Below are 21,587 nucleotides of genomic sequence, written 5' to 3'. Positions count from 1 at the left end.
AAAGAAATCACTCCAATCATCTCTCCATCCTCTAAAGACAAACACACGTGCACGTACGTGCGTGCATGTGCACACGCACCCCACTCAGCAGCAGCTTTCGTTGTAATGCTAGCTAAATTCCAAACCAGCAAATCCAGATTACGACGAGTTCAGGTCTGCGGCTGATACGGAGCATCCTCAGAGGACACGCTGTGCCCGTGCGAGTGTGCAGCTCGGCTTTTGTGCGTTTCTGTGCATCAGTTGTTGCTGCGGTAAATTCCACTTAACACAGCTTTTCTAAGCATTTTATCAACTCGTTTTTATGCACTGATCTGATGTGTGCAGATACCTGCAGAGAGGGTTTCTGTTAAATGATTTCAGATCAAATTTTCTGGACTTGAATGCAGATGTAGAGGGTTTTTTTTTTCTTTAAGAAAACTAAAATACTTTAAATCTGAGCAAAGGAGTAATCTGATCAAAACTCCACTCTTTAAGTCACAGTGAATAGTGTACTGAGTAACATAACATAACTGTTTCCTTCTCTGATAGGGGGCCGGGGTCGGTTTGTAGGCTAACAGAAAAAGTGTAGCAATCACAGCCTAAACGTAAAGATTTACGGTTTTCCGGAAAACCACACATAGCCAAAGTTTAAATAATTAAATTCTGTAAAATTCACAGAAAAAAATAATACTAAAACATTTTAAAAACTAGATATATGCATTACCTGCGATAGTTTTATAGTTGAAGATGCTTAAATTGATAGCTAAAAACACTGAAGCTGACAGCTAGCTAAAATAATAGCAAAGTGAGAAACTCAAAAAATTCAAAATTAGCCTAAAAAACTTGAAAAATGTCTAATTTAGCTAAAACAGCTAGCATAAGTCTAAAATATTAGCTAAACTCCAAATTAGCCTGAAAAACTAAAAAATACAAAATTAGCCAAAACAGCTAGCATGTAGCTGAAATATTAGCTAAATGCCAATTTAGCCTAAAAAACTGGAAACATTTCTAATTTAGCTAAAAGAGCTAGCACAACGCTAAAATATTTGCTAAACTCCAAATCAGCCTGAAAAACTAAAAAATACAGAATTGGCCAAAACAACTAGCATGTAGCTGAAATATTAGCCAAATGCCAAATTAGCCTAAAAAACTGCTAAAATGTATAATTTAGATAAAACATGTAGCATAAGGCTAAAATATTAGCTAATCTCCAATATGGCCTAAATAAATTACAACAACTAAATTAGCCAAAACAGCTAGCATGTATCTGAAATATTAGCTAAATGCCAAATTATCCTAAAAAAACTGGAAAAATGTCTAATTTAGCTAAAAGAGCTAGCACAATGCTAAAATATTAGCTAAACTCCAAATTAGCCTAAAAAAACTACAATCAAAAAATAGTAAAAAACAGTTAGCATGTAGCTGAAATAGTAGCTAAATGTAAATTTTCCCTAAGAAACTGGAACAAATTTTTATTTAGGCAAAACAGTGGGGGGTCGGGCCAAATGTGGCGGAGGGCCTGATGCGGCCCGTGGGCTGTAGTTTGGGGAGCCCTGAGTTAAAGGATTGAAACTTCTAAACATAGACATTTTGCTATTTTGTGTTCATTAAAAACAATTTTTCCCCCAAAGTACTTCAAACAAAACCTGAATAAACTAATATGACACTTTTATTTAACCACTAAGAACTAAATGGTCTAAAAGACCCAAGATGGCGGGTTTGAATGATTGAAATTGTTTTGTCTTTTAGACATTTTCTCTTTGTTGCTTAGAAATAGAGTTGGGATTATGTGATTATCTCCTATTGACAAACTTAATAGTTTCATTGTGTCGTACTAAATGCAAAAGACTTAATGTCTCTATTTATGCTTAAGAGTCATAATTTAATTATTTACGAGTGTATGTGGATGTATTTCCAATCAATTTAATGACTAAATGTCCTCAGTTGGATGCATTTATATATAGATATTTATTTCTGTTCTTTGTCTTGTTTCAAATGATTTCTAAATCCAAAATAAAAAAAGTACCAGTAAGAAAAAAAAAATCTTTTAAAGGCATTTTCATTTATAGCTTTAAATAAAAACTAATTGAATATTTTATGTCTGGATTGGTGACCGTGTATGGAAAGGGAAATATACAAAACTTTAGTTTAACTGGAGACCTGGCCTCCACATGCATGGACATCACATTTCGGGTTATATGGTAAATGATAAATGGAGTGTACTTATATAGCACTTTACTACCTTCTTTGAGGGTCCAAAGCGTTTTACAGTCACACACGGATGTTAGCTCCGCTGCTGAACACCAACCCATAACCACCAGAGCCAAAGGGGGGGAGCAGCATCATCCCCAAGGACACTCTGACACATAGCTGGGCAGGGTAGGAATCGAACCTTCCAATCAGACGTCGACCGCTCTACCTGTACCGTGGCCGTTATTTTACCACAGTAGTTAATTCTGCTTGACTTCCCTGTGACTACATGTGTCAAATATTAGCTCGGCTCCTTAGAGGTGAAATGTCGTCAGACGTGTGACTTTTACAGACTTGATATTCGATTACATGAGGATTCTGGGTTCACCTCTACAGGTACCTGGAGAAGATTTAAAGAGCCACTCTGATCATTTTGATCTGTTTTTAAAGCTTTTTATTTATGATTTTGATGTTTTTAGCCAAAATTAAAAAAAGAAAACAGGGTGGCAGCAGTGTAGTACAGCCCCTCGCATCACTAACCTAACATTAGCGGTGCAACAAAAATGGCGAGTAATATCGGAGCAATCCAGCCGTTTAGTTTTGAGGAAAACAAAGACGTACATGGATCTATTTGTTTGAAAGTGGATGTCTCAGAATGGAGCAGAGCAGGAAGATCGTCCCCCACCAAGTATATTTTCTACATTGACACTGCTCCTGATTCACAACTACTTAACCCTTTAACTACCCAAAAAAGAAAAAAAAATTATCAAAAAGGTTGTGTTTTTCTGCTGCTTATTCCCCTAAAGAGACATCAAAGTTTTAAAAAAAGAAAAAATTAAAGTAAATTTTATTTATTTATTTTTTCTAAAAATGCATAGTAAAAGTTACTATCTGGTGCACACAGACAGTCTGATCAGATCTACTTATACAGTCAATGGGTGCACAACTGTTACCATGTAGACATTTTTTTTATATAACTTCAACTTTTAGAGATAAAAATGTTCTGGTTTGTAACTGGTGCAGACCAGATAGTAGATTTTAAAAAAAGTTTTTATTTTTTTTTTTTTTTATAAAAATTGAAGTAAAAACATTTTTTTCTAGTTTCTATCTGGTGCGCACCAGTTAGTAACCAGAAAAAAATATATATTTTTACTTAATTTTTTGGGAAAAACATTTTTCTTTTCCTTTTAATTTTTTTTGCTTTCAATGTCCCTTTAGGGCCTCCGTAACTTGAGGATAAATACACACAATCGATATTTTTAAAAACCTGTTTTCCAAATGTGTCCCACCATTTGGTTGTTAAATGAAAAATACTCAGAAATGCAATTTTTGGCTTAATTTTTCTTGAATGATGCCCTTTATCATCAGAAAATAGCCACAATAACATACTAAGAACATCATTTCATCAGAATGGGTCTTTAAAGATTTTGTAACATGTTTGTCACTGAAAACTTTTGTAAAAAAAGATGTTAAAAGCAGAAGTACGTCTCTGCATCCTCGTCTTCTGCTGGAGCCTGGAGGTCTGGCTGTCTTTGCCGTGGGAGGCAGCTGTTTCTCTCCTCTGCTGTGGGGCGGTTTGGTGGTGGTGGGGGGCATGTGGAAAGCAGTACGTTCTTGCAGCCCATTATTTCTCTCATCATGTGTTCTCACTCCTTCTGCCTCCTTCTCTCCCTGCAGAACCACACACTGAGTCAGCACGCGCAGTGAGACCGAGGCCCGGCAGGATCTCTCAGCTCAGCCGCGCCCCCGACCCGGAGCCGGCAGGGGACCCCCATCCCCACATCACAGCCAATCAAAGTGTCATTTGCTACTCACATGTAAAAGTGTAACGATCGCGCCGCTGGGCGCGGCTATTAGGAACAGCGGGGGAAACGAATATTAATGGGAAATGCTATTAAATAAAGAAAGAGGGTGAGGAAAGCTGCAGATGAAGCAAACACAGGAAGGCATTGTACGTGCAGTATTTTTTATTGTCCCTTCCAAACCGCCCCTCCTCCCAGCAGTCACTCCCCAGGTCATGTATTTTATTTTTTAACAAATAGGGATTTTTTTTTCTTTTTTTGAAATCGTTGTTCTGAAGTTCGGCGTCCTCTCAGTTGCTTCTTGTATTCATAGCTGCCATTTTTTCTTTCTCTTTGTTCCATACGCGCTTATTTTCTTTCATTTTTTTCCTTTCTTGCAGTAAGTAGGTACTCGTGCTGTGTTGTGATTGTTTGCCAGTCGTAATAATTCTGAAAGCCCCCACATACCAACCAACCACCCACCCAAACTACCCTTTTTATGATTGTTATATGTATTTTTCCTTTTTGTAATTACTACGAAAGAAAAAAAATAAAGTGCAGAAAAACCGTACAGATGTTTCCTTTTTTCTCATGAGGCCTTTAAGGGTTATTGTAAAAATGAATATCATGGATTTGGGTGCATCTGGTCAATGACTGCTTTTTCAATGTGAATTAACCAGATTGCAATAATCTAGTACAGACAAAAAAGAGAAAAGAAATAAAGAAAATGCCGAGAACATCTCCTGTGTGACGCCTGTGTGTTTTTTCTGAGGAAGCGTGCAGGTGGTGACTTTTTTTTTGGATCAGAAGCAAAGATTCTCTGTTCAGAAGGAGAACAGATGCACCCTGAAGAATGAAGCTGGAAACAGTGCAGCTTCACAGCTTCTGTCATCAGCAAAAACTCTAAATCTCACAGAGGATTTTTGTCTCATTTCTAGTTGAATTAAACTTTTACTCTTGATATACCTCAAAACTAACTTCTTACTAACTTTTTACTAAGACCAAACACTTTATCTTGAGTAATTTGATCCAAAAAACATGTTATTTTAAGTCACATCTGTAATTAAACACTTGTTTTTACTTTAAAAACTCTTTTAAAGCAGAAATCTTACTTATGGTTGTGTTTTAGTAAAACTAACATTTTATTTTATTCATAAAATTAGATGAATTTATCTTAAAATGTGAAATTCTAGTCTTACTTTAAGATGATTAATATCTAGAAATAAGTATAGTTGGGCTGTAGCATTCAAAATGTGATGTATCTGGGTATAAATTAATAAATATTAGGGCTGAGTTGATAAAATAGATCTAAGCTTAATAGGTCAATAATCGACCCATAAAAATAGAGATCAATCCACCTTATAATGCTAAAGGTCGCTAGCTTGATGCTAATTTATAATGGAATTTGTCATAGGATGGCTAATGCTAACGCTCAGTTAACCTAAACATACAGTACTGACTAAATGAACATCTTTATAAACTCACAGCCATTAATTTTACAAACTATTTCATAAATATTCTGTAAAGTAACATTTTGTGGTCTAAAGCAACATTTTTTGCGCATACTTCTTGTTTTTTTAGAATAAGGTGTACTTCTATGGCACGATCGCCACCTAGTGGCCAAACTGAAACGTCCTCCAGGAGAAGCAGAACAATTGTTGGAGCTTCTCTGTTTGAGAATCCATGTAAGACTTTATACTATTAACATTCTCATTATTATTTCACTGATACATTTACAGTATGTGAACTGTATCAGATTAATATGAAAATCTTCAAAACGTATATAGATTATTAATGTATTTCTAAACAAATGTGTCTAAATTTGTAAAACGTGTAAACTAAGAATTTTATTTAATTAAATTGAAATGAGTGGATCAAAAGAATAATAAAAAAAATTGAATCAGATCAAATTGATTCTGGAAATTATTGGTGATACCCAGCCATAATAAATATACTTTTTTTTAATAATTCATAGTAATTTTGGGACATACGCTATAATACCAAAAGTATTGGCTCACCCATCTAAATTATCAGAATCAGCTGTCTTAATCACTTGTCCTGACCTCAGATGTGTCATGGGATGTCTCAAATCCAGTCGAGAAATGTCCTAAATATTCCACAGTCAACTGTCAGCTCTATTAGAACAAAACTGAAGAGTTTGGGAACAACAGCAACTCAGTTACCAAGTGGTCGGGCACGTAAACTGACAAGAGAGGGGTCAGCGGATGCTGAAGCGAAGAGTGCAAAGAGGTCTCTGACTTTCTGCAGTCAATTTCTACAGAGCTCCAACCTTCATGTGACCTTCAGATTAGCCCAAGTACAGTACACAGAGAGCTTCATGGAATGGGTTTCCATGGCCGAGAAACCACACATCACCAAGTGCAATGGAAAGATGCAGTGATGTAAAGCACGCCGCCACTGGACTCTAGAGCAGTGGAGACGCCTTCTCTGGTAATGTGATGGGCCAGTCTGAGTTTGGAGGTTGCCAACAGACTGCATTGTGCTGAGTGTGAAATTTGGTGGAGGAGGAATGATGGTGTGGGCTTGTTTTTCAAGAGTTTGGTCCAGTGAAATGAACTTTGAATGTTTCAGGATACCAAAACTTTTTGGACAATTCCATGTTCACAACCTTGTAGGAACAGTTTGGAGCAGTCCATTCATGACTGTGAACCAGAACACAAAGCAAGGTCCATAAAGACATGGAGGACAGAGTCTGGTGTGGAGGAACTGGACTGACCTGCACAGAGTCCTGACCTGAACCCCAAGGTGTTCACCTTTGGGATGAATTAGAGTGGAGACTGAGAGCCAGGTCATCAGTGTGACCTGAACAATGTGCTTTTGGAAGAATGGTCCAAAATTCCTACAAACACACTCTTCAACCTTCTGGACAGCCTTCTCAGAAGAGTTGAAGCTGGAATATATACAAAAGGTGAACCAACATCACAGTGAACTGTATGGGTTAAGAATGGCACTTCAGTTAATTTGTGAGTCAAGTTTAAAGCAAATTTTAACTCTTAATTTTTTGTCTCAAAAGGGGAGAACACTATGTGTTTTAAGAAAACTTATCAAGACGAATTCTACTATTGTAGTTCCATTGACAAATATTTTTTTTATTATTTTATCAAGGAAAAACATCTTTTAGTCTATATTATTTTACTTGTTTAGAGAAAGACATATTTTCCAGTGCAGCAAATCCAACATGCCTCATATATTTTCATTTCTGGGTGTCAACCATAACATGACACTGCAGAAGTTGTACTGTACTCCATTTACGCTGTTTATCCAAAACTTCAAAGTTGACATATACAGTCCCACCTAAAGAGACACAGAAGTAAAAAAAATAGTACTGGTTTTCCATGTGCACCAGAAACTATTTATAATTTATTATTTATAAGGGAATGTTTGACAAAAACTGTAATTTCAAAATGAACCCTACAGATTCAAGGATTGGATATGCAAAAATCAAACATGTTTCAGCACCAAAAAAGCTGATGGAGAATCCAGTTTGTCTGTTTCACCTTTTTTCTTTCTCATTTCACCTGAGCGACACTTCGACTTAACTCTTTATTCTTTTCTACATCAGGTCCATATTTTAAACTTTGTGACAGCACTGTTTTTTTCAGACTGCTCTAACATTCTTGTGTCAGAAATATCTCAAATGTTTTGCTGAATTGAATGTTGGTGCAACTTCATGCAACTCGTGCAGCAGACGAGACAATGTGGTACAGATGGAGGGAGAGCTGTAACGGGAAGGAAGCTTTGAGAAAAGACTCATCAGCTTACAGAGTTTTTCTGTTTTCAGATGTTAGTTTCTTCTGGTGGTGTGGCTGGTAACTTGTTAAAGAGATCAAATCAGACTTGAAACCTTTAAATGTGTCCGCAATTGTCTTACTCACCAGAAGAAATCATGTTTGCTCTGAAAGATGTCCATCAACTTAATATAAACTTACATTTAATCACTGAAAAGTTATGACACTTTGCTGGATTTGTGTGGAAATGACCAACATTTGTGTTTCTTTTTGAGTTTAACTGAACTGTCTGTCAGGATGGGAACTGATCTGCAGATGAAGAGAATTTCTGGGAGTTTTCCACACAACCAAAATTGTTGGTACCCCTGAGTGTATGAAAAGATATTGACGAAATAACTTGAAATGAACAAAATAATTATAAAAATGTATTAAAAATCAAGCAATGAAAATCCAACTTTGCCATCAAATTCTGCACCAGAATAAACATAAAATCTACAACATCTCCAAGTATGTTTATTTGTATCTATTCATTAAAAAGAAACTTGGAGTAAAAAGAAACCTGCCTCAGAACCATCAACAATGACAAAGAAAACAGCAACAGACCCATTTAAAGATACCAACAATCACTGTCCAAAGGTGTTGCTCAATACCATTAATTTAGTTCATCCTGGAGTTTCTTTGTTCCGTATTGAATTCTTGAGTCTGTGCGTGCTCCTTACCGCACTCATTAATATCATTTGTCACGATGTGACGTATGTTTAGGGAGTGGTTTTAGGGACCTAATTTATTTTGTACCTTTTACGAAGCTGTGAAATCGATCCAAAGTCACGAGAAAGCTGCCGTCTGCTCACAAATGTCTGCTGAGTTCATTTTACCTCGTTCTAAATCAAAACCAAACTTATCCCAGAATGCACCATGATGCATAATTTAACACCGTAAATTTAAACGTGGAAACCAAGTTCCTCAATTGAGAAGTCAATATGCGCGAATGACATGAATAGTGACACCCTTTATGTTACCTAGTTCATGGATTGACGAGCTGTTTCCATTACGCTTTATCAAAATTCTTAAAATGTAAAAAAAAAAAAAAAAAAAAAAAAGCAATTTTGCAGTAACTTGGTTTCTATTAAATCATAATTAGCTGAATTAAACACAAGCCAACTCATGTGAACAATGCTTTGTCTCACTGCAGATACACGGCACTAGCACTCATTATTCATCAAAGGAGACGTTGGCGTCTTATTCCAGCTATGGAACACCAAGCTACAGGGGAGCGGATACGGATGAAGTGATTTTGGGAAATCATGGTTGGTGATTTTACAGAGGAGCTGTGGATCTAACAACTACAGGTGACAGGCTCAACTTTTGATGAGCTGCGATGCTGTGGCGCCTCACTGTTGGTTCCTTGACTCATTTAATCTGAAAAAGGGGTTTCCATTTGAGTTTTGTAAAAAAAATAATAATAATAAAAAAAATGTTCATTTTGATATGCCCGAAAAACCACCTCCTCAAATCTGCAAAAACGTTTTTATTTTTCATAAATGCTAGTTTTTACAAATTGCGCAATTTTATAGTCGATGGAAACGCAGCTCATCCAGGTTCTTCTGGGCCTTGGCCCCCCCACTGAATAAGCCCCAAATCCGCCCCTGCTCCTTGACAGCTTCTTGGCATGTTCCATTTAAGTCATTAATAATCTAAACATTATTTTTTTCCAATAATATTTAGAAATTAATTTAAACTTTTGGCGGGAAGCGTGAAATCCGACGGTCCCTGAAGTGGACACGCTTCACCTGAACTCCGTTAATAAAGTGAAGGCGAAAGCAAACGTTCTTCAGAACCGGGGCGGGACGCTGGACCCCCCCTCTTCAGACGGAGGGCGGCAGGTGGCGGTTCTGATGTCGGCACCGCTCGCTCCGTGCATTTCCGGGTGGAACGAAGCTCCTCCGGTCCAACCCACCGAGCAGCAGCTGCTGCAGCCCCCACCCCCCAGCGAGCAGCCACCGCCGGAGACACCGGGGCACAGAGCAGCACCGACCGACAGACGGAGCGACGCCGGCGCAGCGCCGCGGTTCCTGTCCTGCAGCTGAAGGCAGACGCGGCGGCGGGCAGCAGACATGGCGGCGTCGCTTCTCTCCGAGACCGACATCAGGCACCGGTCCATGGCGGAGGAGGATCCGAACGGAAACGAGCACGGAGCGGCTGCGCGCAGCACGCTGCCCCGCTGGGGGCCGCAGCACGCCGGGGCTCGGCAGCTGGCCCGGCTGTACTCGCCAGGTGAGACCGCTGCGGGTTTGCCGTTTGTTGGTGTCCCGTGAGGCCCGGGCCTGGATGAGGTTAGCATGATGGGGAGACGGACGTGGAGCTGTCACGACCCTCCTCTGATGATGTCCCTCCGCAGACTGGATGAACTTTCCCCCTAAACTAGGCCAGGTGACCCCAGTCAGAACTCTGTCCCGTCTTAGTGGTGGAAATGCTCCAGACTCTGCAGAGAGCGGATCTTCTCAGACGTATCTTGGTCTTTTTACATGAGGTTTGCATGTTTGCAGATGATTCTGTAATCTTCAGATCAGCTCCACCACCCCGCAGGTTGGTTGTTTCGCCAAGTTTGACATTCGTTAGTACTCTAGTGCAATTCGTTTTTTTGAGTGATTCATTCGTTATTATGACCTCTAATTATTCTACTGTTAATAAACCTCATTTTGATTTATTTTCATTTAAATTCTTGTGACAATGTTGCACAGTAAAATATCAAAATACAATTATAAAAAGTGACTTTAAGAAATTTTTTCATGATAACAGACTTCCATCCTTTACTTTTATACCAGCATGAGTTTTTTTAATCTAACAATTAAGAAAAATAAAACACCCCAGAAACAAAACATAATTTCCAGAGTTCTCTAATTTAACAAATCCAAAAACAGTAGGAACCCTTCAGAGCAATCCAATACCATAAATTATCTGAAGCAATCGGCCCAGTTAACTAGTTAACTTGATGACAAACACTTTGTTGAGCTTCGTTATTTTGGATTAATTTAGTTATGATACACAAAGTGACACATTGATGACATCACATCAGTGACGGCTGGGCACACGTTCTGTACATTTATTTTTTATTTGTGAACACTAGAATGGTTATAGATTTAAAATTAGATCAATGTGATTTAAAAACAAAAACAAACAAACAAACAAAAAAAAACACACTAATTTGTCTGTAATTGATTATTTGACACCCATAAAATTTGTTGCTTTTTTTTCTCCATAACTTTCTGACAAAACCTTATCAGTTTTCGATTGACTATAGAGATGAAGGTTTGTTTCTTCACCTCCGAGGTTGTCCTTGTTTACATAGGAGTTTTCCGACATTACACCACAAGTCTTTAGCTGTAACCTTTGGCTGAGTTACTGTATTTTTGGAGTATAAGTCACATTTTTTGATAGTTTTAGTGGGGGTGCAACTTAAACTCTGGAGCATGTGGGAAAAATAGATAGCAACAACCACTATAGAGGGTGTGTGTCAGTATTTGCTGCTGACATCAAACCAGAAGAAGAATCGGCGCTCAGTTTACAGCTGGCTTGGCAGAATTGTTCCAAAAGATAAAGAATCCAATGGATTTAGCATGTTTATGATGAAATAGGCTATCTGTTCTTGTTTTTGTATTTTGTTAAATAATTTTCTCCCCAAAGTGCGACTTATACAGGATTTTTTTTTTCTTTTTTACTATCCATAATTAATGCTATGGAGCGACTTTTTGTCAGAAAATATTATTGTTTGGAGTTTAATACCTTAGTAGCACTGTAATAACACGTCCAAACACCAGATGGCAGTATATGTTGTTTTGTTTTAGCTGGAACTGATGAAGCAGTTTAATCTGAGATCAGAAGCACTCTGATTTACTCATGATGTAGAAGAGTAGCTGTGTTAAAGTAAAAGCTAATTTTAGCTGCTTTTGCTAATCTAATTAGTGTTAGCATGCTATATCCATCTCCAGATGTCTTACTTTGATCTTATTATTTTTTAGGAAAGTTTTTAAAGTTAAATTAGTTTGGTTTTCTAATGTGTTGATTCAATTTAAATACAGTTTTTCCTTTTTAATAGCAATTTGTTGTATATTTCATTTAAATTTTTTTATTTTTTTTTATAAATGGTAGTTTAAACGTGAAGCTTCTCCATATTTCTCATTGTATTTTCTCATGGAGCAGCTTTTTTTCCTGAATCCAAATAAATTGGTTTGTTTGTAGCAGCTGATGCTGCGGGTGAAGACAGGTGACGTCTGCTCGTGTCATGAGAAGATGACAGATGCTAGACCTTGTTAAAGTCTGCAAACCTCTTCTCTGATTGTTTATACAAAAACATCACCTTCATCACCATCATTTTCTAGTAAGAGTGGAAACGTCCTCCATCCTTTCTTGAGGTCATCAGGGTTTTTGGTGCAATTTTCTGGATCTTTGCCGCCTCTCCTGAACTCTGAAGGCAAAGTTGCTCTTTTAGCTTCAGTAAATTGAGTCATTTTAGCTCTGAAAGGTTTGATGCCGGCTCGATGGACGGCACACTGAGCCTCAGATCTTCACGGAGGAAACCTGTGCTGCCAGTTGTGCGTCAAGCTGGCTCGTGGCGCGTTTCTGCCCGACCATCTGCCCCGCGTCTCAATCCACTGAGCGCTCTAATTGCCTCTGCTTATGACGGCTACTTGTTGACTCTCTCAGCCTTTTACTTAAGAGTTTCAAACATTATTTTTATCTCTCCTCTGTCAGAGAGCAGCTGTTTGCTTCACTGAGGCCTATATTTAGATTCGGTGAGGAAAGCGCTCCGTCTCCATTAGCGGAATTGGACGCACATTATTATTCAGGGCAATTACATTAGAGAGATGGCTGCCCGCGTCCCTCGTCATCCTCCGTCAGCTGAAGCTGCAGCTTGTGTAGAATCCTCTCTGAGTGATAGGATGAAGGGCAGTAAAGCTGAGCATCATCGGAGAGGAAAGAAGGGGGATCCAGAACCCTGTGGAACACCAGTAAAAAGTGGTTCCCAATCTTTTTAAGGCCATAGACTAGTTTAATTTTAGACAATATTTTCCCGGACTGGTCTGTTTTTGTTTTTTTTTTTTAATTTAGCCTCCAGTTTCCCTTAACTTTTGAGGGTAAAGTTAATCTTTAACCTTTTTAAAATATATGGAGCTCCTTTAAACTTTATTTGTACGCTAGATTTTGTATAGGAACCAATAAAAAGTGATACACATTTTCCTTTAACCCATAACTGTCAAAGCTAAAAAAATCAGACGCCAACTTCAGCCTCGTTTGACTTTTGAGCTGCGACGGATAAATACAAAAAAGGGTCACAAAAACTGGTGTTTTCTAAATAAAAAACTTTCCAAATACACTTGTTTTTTTGATGGTTTCAGTTTAGCACTTGGCGCAGGTGGTTTAAGAAAGTATGGATTTTTAACTTGTGTTCAAGCGAGTTGACATGCGTCAAGAATGAGTCTGATGTTGTGGAAAGAATCCAGTCGTTTTCCAAAATGACTCCTACTTCAGAATCAGATTATAAATAAAATAGAAAAATGTCAATCTTGTTTTCTTCCCCTACCGTTTTCCAACTGTCCCACTGACTTGTTCAAGTCCACAGCTCAAGGCTTGGGATCGCTGCCATAACAATATAAGTGTTATAGAGACTTGACATACTTGTTTTTGTTAAGTCAGACCAATCAAAGAGAGTGCAGCTTTGGACTCTGGACTAACTTTCTCTGAGCTCCTGTGATGGTTCCTCTTAACTGCTTCAGGAACCGGTCCAGGTCATAAATATCTAAATGTAAAGGATGAGTTCTGGCAGCCAGAATCAGCTGACTGGAGCAGCAGTTGAAGCTTCAGGCTCAGCTGCCAGGACTGAAACTCTGCAGACCTGCTGTCAACTTTTCTCTGACAGGTGGAAGTGATGCTGACTCTTTAGTTTCAAGGAAGAGAAGAAAGATTTTGTTGCGAATCAGAACAAAACGGTTCATAAATGATGATGGGCAAACGTAAGCCTTCAGTGGAGATCCAAAAAGATGGAGAATTGGTGTTGGCGTGTTGGTTGTAGCAGCTCCGACTGACGGTTAAGAGGATCACAGATGCATTTGGGGTCCTGGGTCTTGATCCGCTCTCACTGAGTGGACAGGGAGCTTAGAGCGCGGCGACTTTGGGCAGAACGAGGCGTGTGGCAGAACGAGGCCTGTGGCAGAATGAGGCCTGTGGCCTGCATTCTGATGGTGGTTGTTACACATTGATACTGAGCAGTAAAGTTTACGTGCGGTTCACGAACCTGAAATCACGAGACGTTTTATGTGAAGCTGCAATAAGTCATTTTTTAAGATTTGGTGAAATTTGGAATAGATTTAGAGCCATAACGCTTTAACACCTGAGCTCCAGTGTTTATGTTCTTTAATTTACTCTAACTTCTGAACCATTAACACAAATGATGGGGGATATGGAAAAAAAATTGTATATCACGATATAAATTATTTTATATCACGATAATGATGTAAATCACAGTAAAGTATGTTTTCAGTTATTCTCTAAAAAATATAGTAGCTTACTTTTCTGACTATTTTAAGTTACAGATAATTGAATAGTCACAAGCATCTTTTTAAAACATTTCTTTAAAGTGAACAACAATTTTAAGTTTGCAAGTAGAAAAACAAATTTTTTCACAAAATTCCGCTGGAATTACGTTAACTGTTGAAGAGTTACCAAAACAATATAAACACTGGAGCTAAAGCTTTGATGTAAAGCTATTTTTTTTTCTCAGAGGTTATGTCAGTAAGCAGAGTCTTGTTTTTTGAATGGAAAAAAAGAACTCGCTAGTTTTACTTTGAAAACAGGAAGCTTCATTGACACTTTATTTTGAAGATTTTTTTTTTTACTTCCGGTAACAGTAGCAGGGCACAATCGGCTCATTTTAGTTTATATTCTGTATTTCAGAGCAATTAATCGTTTTACTACACTCTACTACAGTATATTTCTAAAGACCGTGAATCAGCGATCTTGGACGTCGCGAATTTTCATACTCAAATTTTTCGGGAGCAGATCGCGAGAGTCTGAGTACTCGAATAGTTGTTACAGTCCTACTCCACAGCTTGGATTATCTCTTATTGTTTGTAATCTTATATGTTCATTTTCGCGGACTTTCCTTGAGTAATAGAAGGTTTGTTGAGTTAGCATTGGCGCGGTCATAGCCTCCTAGCATAATTTACGTATTGCTGTCTTCTGCTCACCGCCAGACGTATTGAATACAGCCAGATCACAGACGTACCCCTCTGTTGCTGAAAGTGCGGTTGTGTCCGAATTTCCACCTAACTATTAAAAAACTATGTAGTGCGGGACTATATAGTGCGCTGGATTTTAAAGGTAATTCAGACACAATGCTCACTACTTCTTCTTTCGTTTTTCTAAAAACCGGATTTGACTTTATCGATTTCACAAAGTGAATATTGAACAAATACGAACATTTCATGGCGTTTATTTATGACTTCACTGTGTTCTGATGGGAAAAATGTGGATGGTTTATTCAAATATTGCATTGCATTCTTTTGTTCAACATTGTTTGAGCGCAATGCATTGTGGTCTATATCTTGTAATCTAGTGACCATCGATGCACGCTAGTTTTTCACAAAGACTTCTGGTTGAGTGAAGTCTATTTGGAATTGGTAGATTCGGACATCACTAGAAAATGGCGAACACACTATATAGTCATTGGGGGGGGGGAATCGGACACAACCTGCTTCTTCTTGGTCTGCCTGCATCGGTGTATCTACTCCAGGGAAACAACTTCAACCTGTTCTGCGTCCATGGTTCTGCATTCGCGTTAAGTAACGTAAAACGTGTCGTAAAACCGGCATGAGTGAGAATCAAAGAACCTAGAGCAGCTTCACGTCACAAAACCACAAGACGGAGTTTCTTTGCGAATAATCTTGTTTTAATTTGTCTTTATTGTCACTTATATACCGTTTGTGTGTACACACTAACGTGGAAACGCCTATGAAATTGTCTCAGCCTATTTAATAATATATTTGGCGTAATCATTGATCAAATTAGCTTAGAAACAATATAAACGATAGAAGAGAAATGGCACGATAGACACTTTTCTACACACGATATGTATTGTCATATCACTCAACACTAGTTAACACGATCAACGTAATTCTGACTGATTTTGAAGGAGAAAAGCGGCGCTTTTCTCCTTCAAAATCAGTCAGAATTACGTTGATCGTGTTGACGGTTCAAAAGTGACATCATGTTAAAGATTATGTGTTTAAGCGTCACAAACAACGCCTCAGGTGATAAAGGACTAAAGTCCAAAACATACCTCTGGAGGGAGGTGTAGTTCTGGGTCAAAGCGGTCCAACTGCCATTAAATCCTTCCATCGATGAACGCGTTATCATGATGTCCAGGCCCGTTCTGGGAAGTAGGTCAAATGTGTTCCGCAGTAAAGACCCATTACTGTTGGGTGTGATGCAGAACAATAAAAGTCATTTGATTTGTGGGACACAAGCCTTTTAAAGGGTTAGTGTAAAACTTTATCGCTTACAAGGAGCAAACAAAAAAAAGTATAATCAGGCGTTTTTTAAGTTTATATGCAGTGGAACCGGTAATAAAATGAGTTGTGTTTGCTCTGTGCTGTTCTCTGCATGTATGTGTGTTTTACCATTTGCCAAAGATTTATCATTTATCTAGTTGCTGTGGTCCGCTACGCAGCACTTTCGTCTCTTAGGTTCGTAGTGTTTGGACAAAATGAAAAGCCGCTTTTCTCCATGTCAGAATCCACTGATTCGCAGTGATCGTGTAAACCAGGGTTCTCAAACTCATTTAACTTTGGGGCCACTCGAGGCAGAGTCTGGCTGAGGCTGGGCCGTACGGGGTTCCATTTGTGCCAAAATTATGTTTTTGCGTCCACTGTCTATGTCTTTAGTCTATTGTCTTTGTCTACTGAACACGTTTATTGAACTTTTGTTCATGTCTGCGTCTGTCTATACGTTTTGAACTTTCATATTAAGGCGAGGGCAGCAACATATCGATTTGGGGGCCACAAATGACCCACCAGCCGCCAGTTTGAGACCCCTGGTGTAACAGTAGCAAATTTACGATATGTCAAAGAATGTGTGGTATTTAAAGAGTTAATCAAACCCCAACAAACAAAAGATTAGCTCGTGGGCCTATAAAAAACAACTGTCTTACAGGGCTAGCTTTGTATTTTCTATTTTCTACTAGAACTGGGCAATATAGACAAAAAATAAAATGTATGATTTCTTTTTTCTTCCGATTTCAATTTTTAATTTTAATCGATTTTTTTTTCCTCCCTGCTTTTTCTTTCTTTAACAAAAGTTACAAATGACTGAATATGTTTAGCAAAAACTGTTTTATTTTAGCATCTCTGCAAGACTGAAAACTAAAACTTTTTTTTTTTTTGCTTTTTTTCCCAATAACGAGCTGATAGTGCAGCCAGTGACTCTGCCCCTCCCACATTCTGCTGAGGTTCACTTCATTAAACTCAAATGTTTGTTTTATTTTTGAAACAAATAACTTTACAAGAATGTTAAAGCAAAAGAGATTATTTTAAAAAGTAGGGGCTGTAGACGTCTATTGATGCATCAGAACAATCTCACGTTTGTTATTGTAAAGTACAAATTAAGATGTGTTGGATTTATATATATATTTTTATTTATAAAAAAAAATTAGGGATTTCTTACAAAAAATGTAAAAAATACTAAATGAATTGTTAGAGCTATATAATACAACAACATTTTTAGTTGCATCCTCTGTTCCTCAGCATTGACTACAGTACAAGTGTTTTATTTTGAAAGTTTATTCCCTCAGTTAGGAAAAAAGAACTTTAAAACTGTCGTCTTTTCTTTTTATTTAAAAGATCACAATTATGAAAAGACTGGAAAAAAGCAAGAAGGCTATAAATCTTACTAAAATAAATCAATATATTTTCTAGTTGCAGTTTTTTCCTTTTAATCTTAAAGTTTTTTAAACTATAAAAAATATCTGAGTGACAAGTGTTGAATTAATGCAGTTTTTAAAGAGTAATCTCTGTCAGGGTGAAGACTGGAAGGCTGTTTTTTGTGGCTTTATTGACTGGCTGTTGCAGAGCAGAACACGGTTCTCTGAAGACCTTTCATTAAGGCCAAACAAACTTTCGCCCAGATGTGGGTCAGAATTGTCGTTGGTTTTCCTGGACTCAGGAGAGTCTGAAGGTCCTGATTAATTGCTGTCTGAGCGCTCTAATGAGCTTTTTTGAACCTGCACTTACATTCCCAAATCTGCACTTTATTAGTATTTTTTTTTCTAATTCTTTGCACAAAGGGTGGGTTCAGCTTTTGACTCCGCCCCTTAGGCGTGGGCGGAGCTGTAGAGATGCGATGACAAAAAAGGTAACTTCTGTTGTTGCTGTTTTATACGCAATTCAACAACTTGTCTGGAATAAATCAGTTTCACTTCGTGTAAATGTAATAAAATAAAGGGTTCTCCTGAAGCAAAATGGCAGCTGTTAGAGTTGAACATCCTTTTTCCTCGGCTTTCCCAGATGCAAACATTCGTTTTACGTGAGGATCCATGCTTCCAGGTAAAAATGACCCCGAAGCTGTCCTTTGGTTGGAGCCGAAGGGCTCATCAGGCTGCGAGTGGAAGATCTGCTCAGTGATGCTAACAATGCTGTCGGGCCATTTTATGAAAACTTAAAAGCAGAAATGGGCGCCACATGCTGACAAGTGTCTGTTTAAAGCAAAATAAACAGCAGAAATTCAAAATGTCAGAGTGTCCATTTAAGGGAGCCCCACGCTGGTATGTGCTTAGTTGTCTGGGCTCAGTTCATGGCTGGCAGGAGGTAAATCTAAATAGCTGTTTGGCTTGTTAGAGTTTGGAGAAGTTAGATGAGGCGTTGGCAACGCTCCGTAGAGCCAAACACGGGCTCATTACAGCAAAACGAGGACGGACAAACAGCTGGAGTCTTCTGTCTCTCCCTCTGTTTCTGCGCTTTCCCATTTCTTCCTCCGACTCTGTTTATCCCTTCATCTCTCCTCTGTCCCCCATCTGACTTAAGTGTCACAGTCCACTGCCTTCCTCTCTTTTTCTTCACTATTTAGTTGGTGTTACCCGGAGCTCCACGTGCATCGTTCTCTCTACATTTTTCTTCTCAACTTTTTGAGATAAATGTAATCTTTTTTTTAACTCCCCAGATTTTGAAAAATAAGGAACTCTGAAATTTGTGTATCGGTTTTGTGTATCTTTTTTTTTGGTCATTATTATCATTTTACTAAAGTTCTTGAATTTCCCAGTCTTTTTTTAAGGCAATCCCCAAAAAATACAGAATCCAGAAACATGCAGTGTTTTTAGTTGCAGAGGAACTTCAAATAATGTTCAAGAAAAAAACTCATCTGAGTTTTAAAAAAAGTACAGTGGTCCCTCGCTGTATCACGGTTCTCCTTTCGCGGTCCTGGCGTTTCTTTATACAGCTCATTGTGTTCTGCGTCCTGATTGGCTGTAGACCATTGTCAATTAATCTCCTCCTTCCGTGTCTCCTACACAGAAACTTTGACATAAATCTATCGTGGTTTTGATTTCATTCTATAATATTGGAATTTTAGTTTTTTTTGTGAAAGTTTGAACTTTGTGAAAATGTTTGTCTGCCTGAGAAAGTGTGTAGTGAGTTACAGCCTTTAAACACCTAAAATTATTGAAAAAATTAAAGTTGACTACTTTGCGGATTTTGCCTACAGCTAATTATTTTTAGAACAACTTCTACGATAAACACGGATGATTATATTATTATTGGGTGCTGCATGTATCTTTCTGGATACACACTGGAAGCTTGTACTTTTCTTTTTTTTAATCATGATTCTCTGTAATGTTGTGCTTTCTTTAGAAAACATTTTGTTTTCTTTTTTTTTTTACTTATAATTTAACTTAAATTAAGTCCAGTCCAGCGTGATAGAATTCCAGCTAGCCAAATGCTAACGTGTTAGCAGTCAGATGCTAGCTCTGTTTTTGTGATTAAGGAAACGTTCATCTTGATAGTGATCTATTGCAGATCTAACAGTTGTGAACAGTTTTTTTTTTTCTTATGTGACACTTAACTTTATTTTTTAGTAGCATAAATGCGTCTGGAGGAAACCAAACTTTTGTTCCGCCTTAGATGTTTTTATCAGAACTTTCTTCTGTTATATTGAGCTTCATAAAGAATTTATTTAAAAAATAATCATGTTCTGAATTTAGTATTATTTAAGAGTGATGAAATGTTTTCCTGAGAACACATCATTTCAATTCCTTCTGGTGACAAAACATTTGAATTTGACGTCTCTGCGGTGCTGAGAGGATGTCCTCAAAGACTCCCGGTTTGTGCCCTCTTGGTCTCAGGTTTCTGTCGGGCTCGGTGTCGGTTTGTGTTGGCCGTCTGCAGCTCTCTGAGGTCACATTTCAACCTGATCTCATTAAACACACATCCTGACCACATCAGCACAGGAGTTTTTTGAGAATTGACATCATTTATATTAATATTGTTTGTGAAACATTGTTAACTCTAATAAGCTACATAACAGCCAATAGCCAATCAAAATCTCTTGTCTTGTTGTTGACCCGCCTAGATTCAGCTTCTGACAGAAAATCAAAAAAATATCAGCCGGTGCATCAAACAATCAATTAAAGAGTTTTTAATATGTTCCTGTGGAATTTTTAAGCTCCAAATTCCCAATGTCTTTATATTAAACTGAATATTTACAAAAACTGCAGACATTTGACACAGTAACATACAGATCCTCTTGACTCCAGAGGTCAGAGGTCAAACACATCTGTACTGCGTGTTCTGTTGTGTTCCAGCATATTGGGAAAAAAGGAAATCTCAAATAAGCCACAAATATTTCTTGAAATCGCGCAGAGTGGACACAAATGTTACCAAACTAAACTTGAGCTGGAAGGAGGAAACGATTCTAACCTAAAATAAACATTTGTAAGATTCCATAGCCAATCAAAACTGATTTTATCAACGTAAAAAGTGCAGAAAGTTTCACAAAATTTTTTTTTAACAGTTGTCATAGATACGCCGCTTTGAAGAGAATCTGCTCCTGACGTGACGAACAAAATCCAAACGTAGGACGTTGGAACAGACGGGAAATCGGATGTAGGAATCAGATGTTTGGCTTTACGTTCACAGTAAACGTGGAAGAGGGCGTGCACGTGAAGTCGATGTATGCAGACGTCGTGCACAAATATGGGCGTGAATCCGTGGCTGCAGGCGAGCCTGAAGGCAGGATTTCACTGTTGACCTTGACCAACAGCAGGAAAACCTCTGTGTGTGTGTGTGTGTGTATGTGTGTGTGTGTGTGTGTGTGTGTGTGTGTACATACATGCAGGTGTGTGCGTGATTATCCTTATGAGGGCTGCACATGAATATGGTGGAAAGCCCTGGAGATGCAGTGAACACAGCTGCACACAATGAAACACACTTGATGTGATCTGTCCATCGTTTTAGAGTGTGTGTGTGTGTGTGTATCTTTGCTGAATCTCATTTGCTGCTTTCCTCTTTGTTGCTGTGGGTCTTCTGGGTAATGGAGTTATTAAGTTTGTCTTCAGGATTGTGTGTGTTTGTCTGTGTTGTGTACTGTTGTCGTGAGAGTGTGTGTCCCAGGTTCTGAGGTCCGCAGAGATCAGATGAAAGGAAGGAGGCCTGCGACTGATCCTCTCCTCCAGAGCGAGGGAGTTCTCCCCCCCTCATCCTCACCCCCAGCCTCTCTTCCTCTCCCACCCATCTTTGGTGTTGCTGTCGCTCCCCCTCTTCGTCTCCCGCGTCTTCTTCCTCTCTGGGGGGGACGCTCGTTCTCTCCGTCTCCGAGCACGTGACCCACTTTCACCACCCACGTCTCC

At 38.4% G+C, this 21,587-nt stretch overlaps 2 protein-coding genes across 8 annotated transcripts in view; both read left to right on the top strand.

The window, feature by feature from the left end:
• znf423 (zinc finger protein 423) overlaps positions 1 to 4,689 on the top strand; it is a 178,922-nt gene extending 174,233 nt beyond the window's left edge. For all 7 annotated transcript variants that reach the window (XM_024281572.2, XM_024281579.2, XM_024281574.2 and 4 more), the window contains one exon: positions 3,847 to 4,689. In XM_024281572.2, the coding sequence (XP_024137340.1) occupies positions 3,847 to 3,876 (30 nt within the window). In that variant the 3' untranslated portion in view covers positions 3,877 to 4,689. The remainder of the gene's footprint in view (positions 1 to 3,846) is intronic.
• Positions 4,690 to 9,303: 4,614 nt separating this feature from the next.
• Positions 9,304 to 21,587, top strand: part of si:ch211-212o1.2 (uncharacterized protein LOC492735 homolog) — a 47,460-nt gene continuing 35,176 nt past the window's right edge. The window contains exon 1 of the mRNA XM_024281580.2: positions 9,304 to 9,973. Coding sequence (XP_024137348.1) covers positions 9,814 to 9,973 — 160 coding nt within the window. The 5' untranslated portion in view covers positions 9,304 to 9,813. The remainder of the gene's footprint in view (positions 9,974 to 21,587) is intronic.

This window comes from Oryzias melastigma, linkage group LG6 (assembly GCF_002922805.2).
Source record: "Oryzias melastigma strain HK-1 linkage group LG6, ASM292280v2, whole genome shotgun sequence".
In the NCBI taxonomy this organism is placed as follows: domain Eukaryota; kingdom Metazoa; phylum Chordata; class Actinopteri; order Beloniformes; family Adrianichthyidae; genus Oryzias; species Oryzias melastigma.
This window is presented reverse-complemented; position numbering and strand designations above follow the sequence as displayed.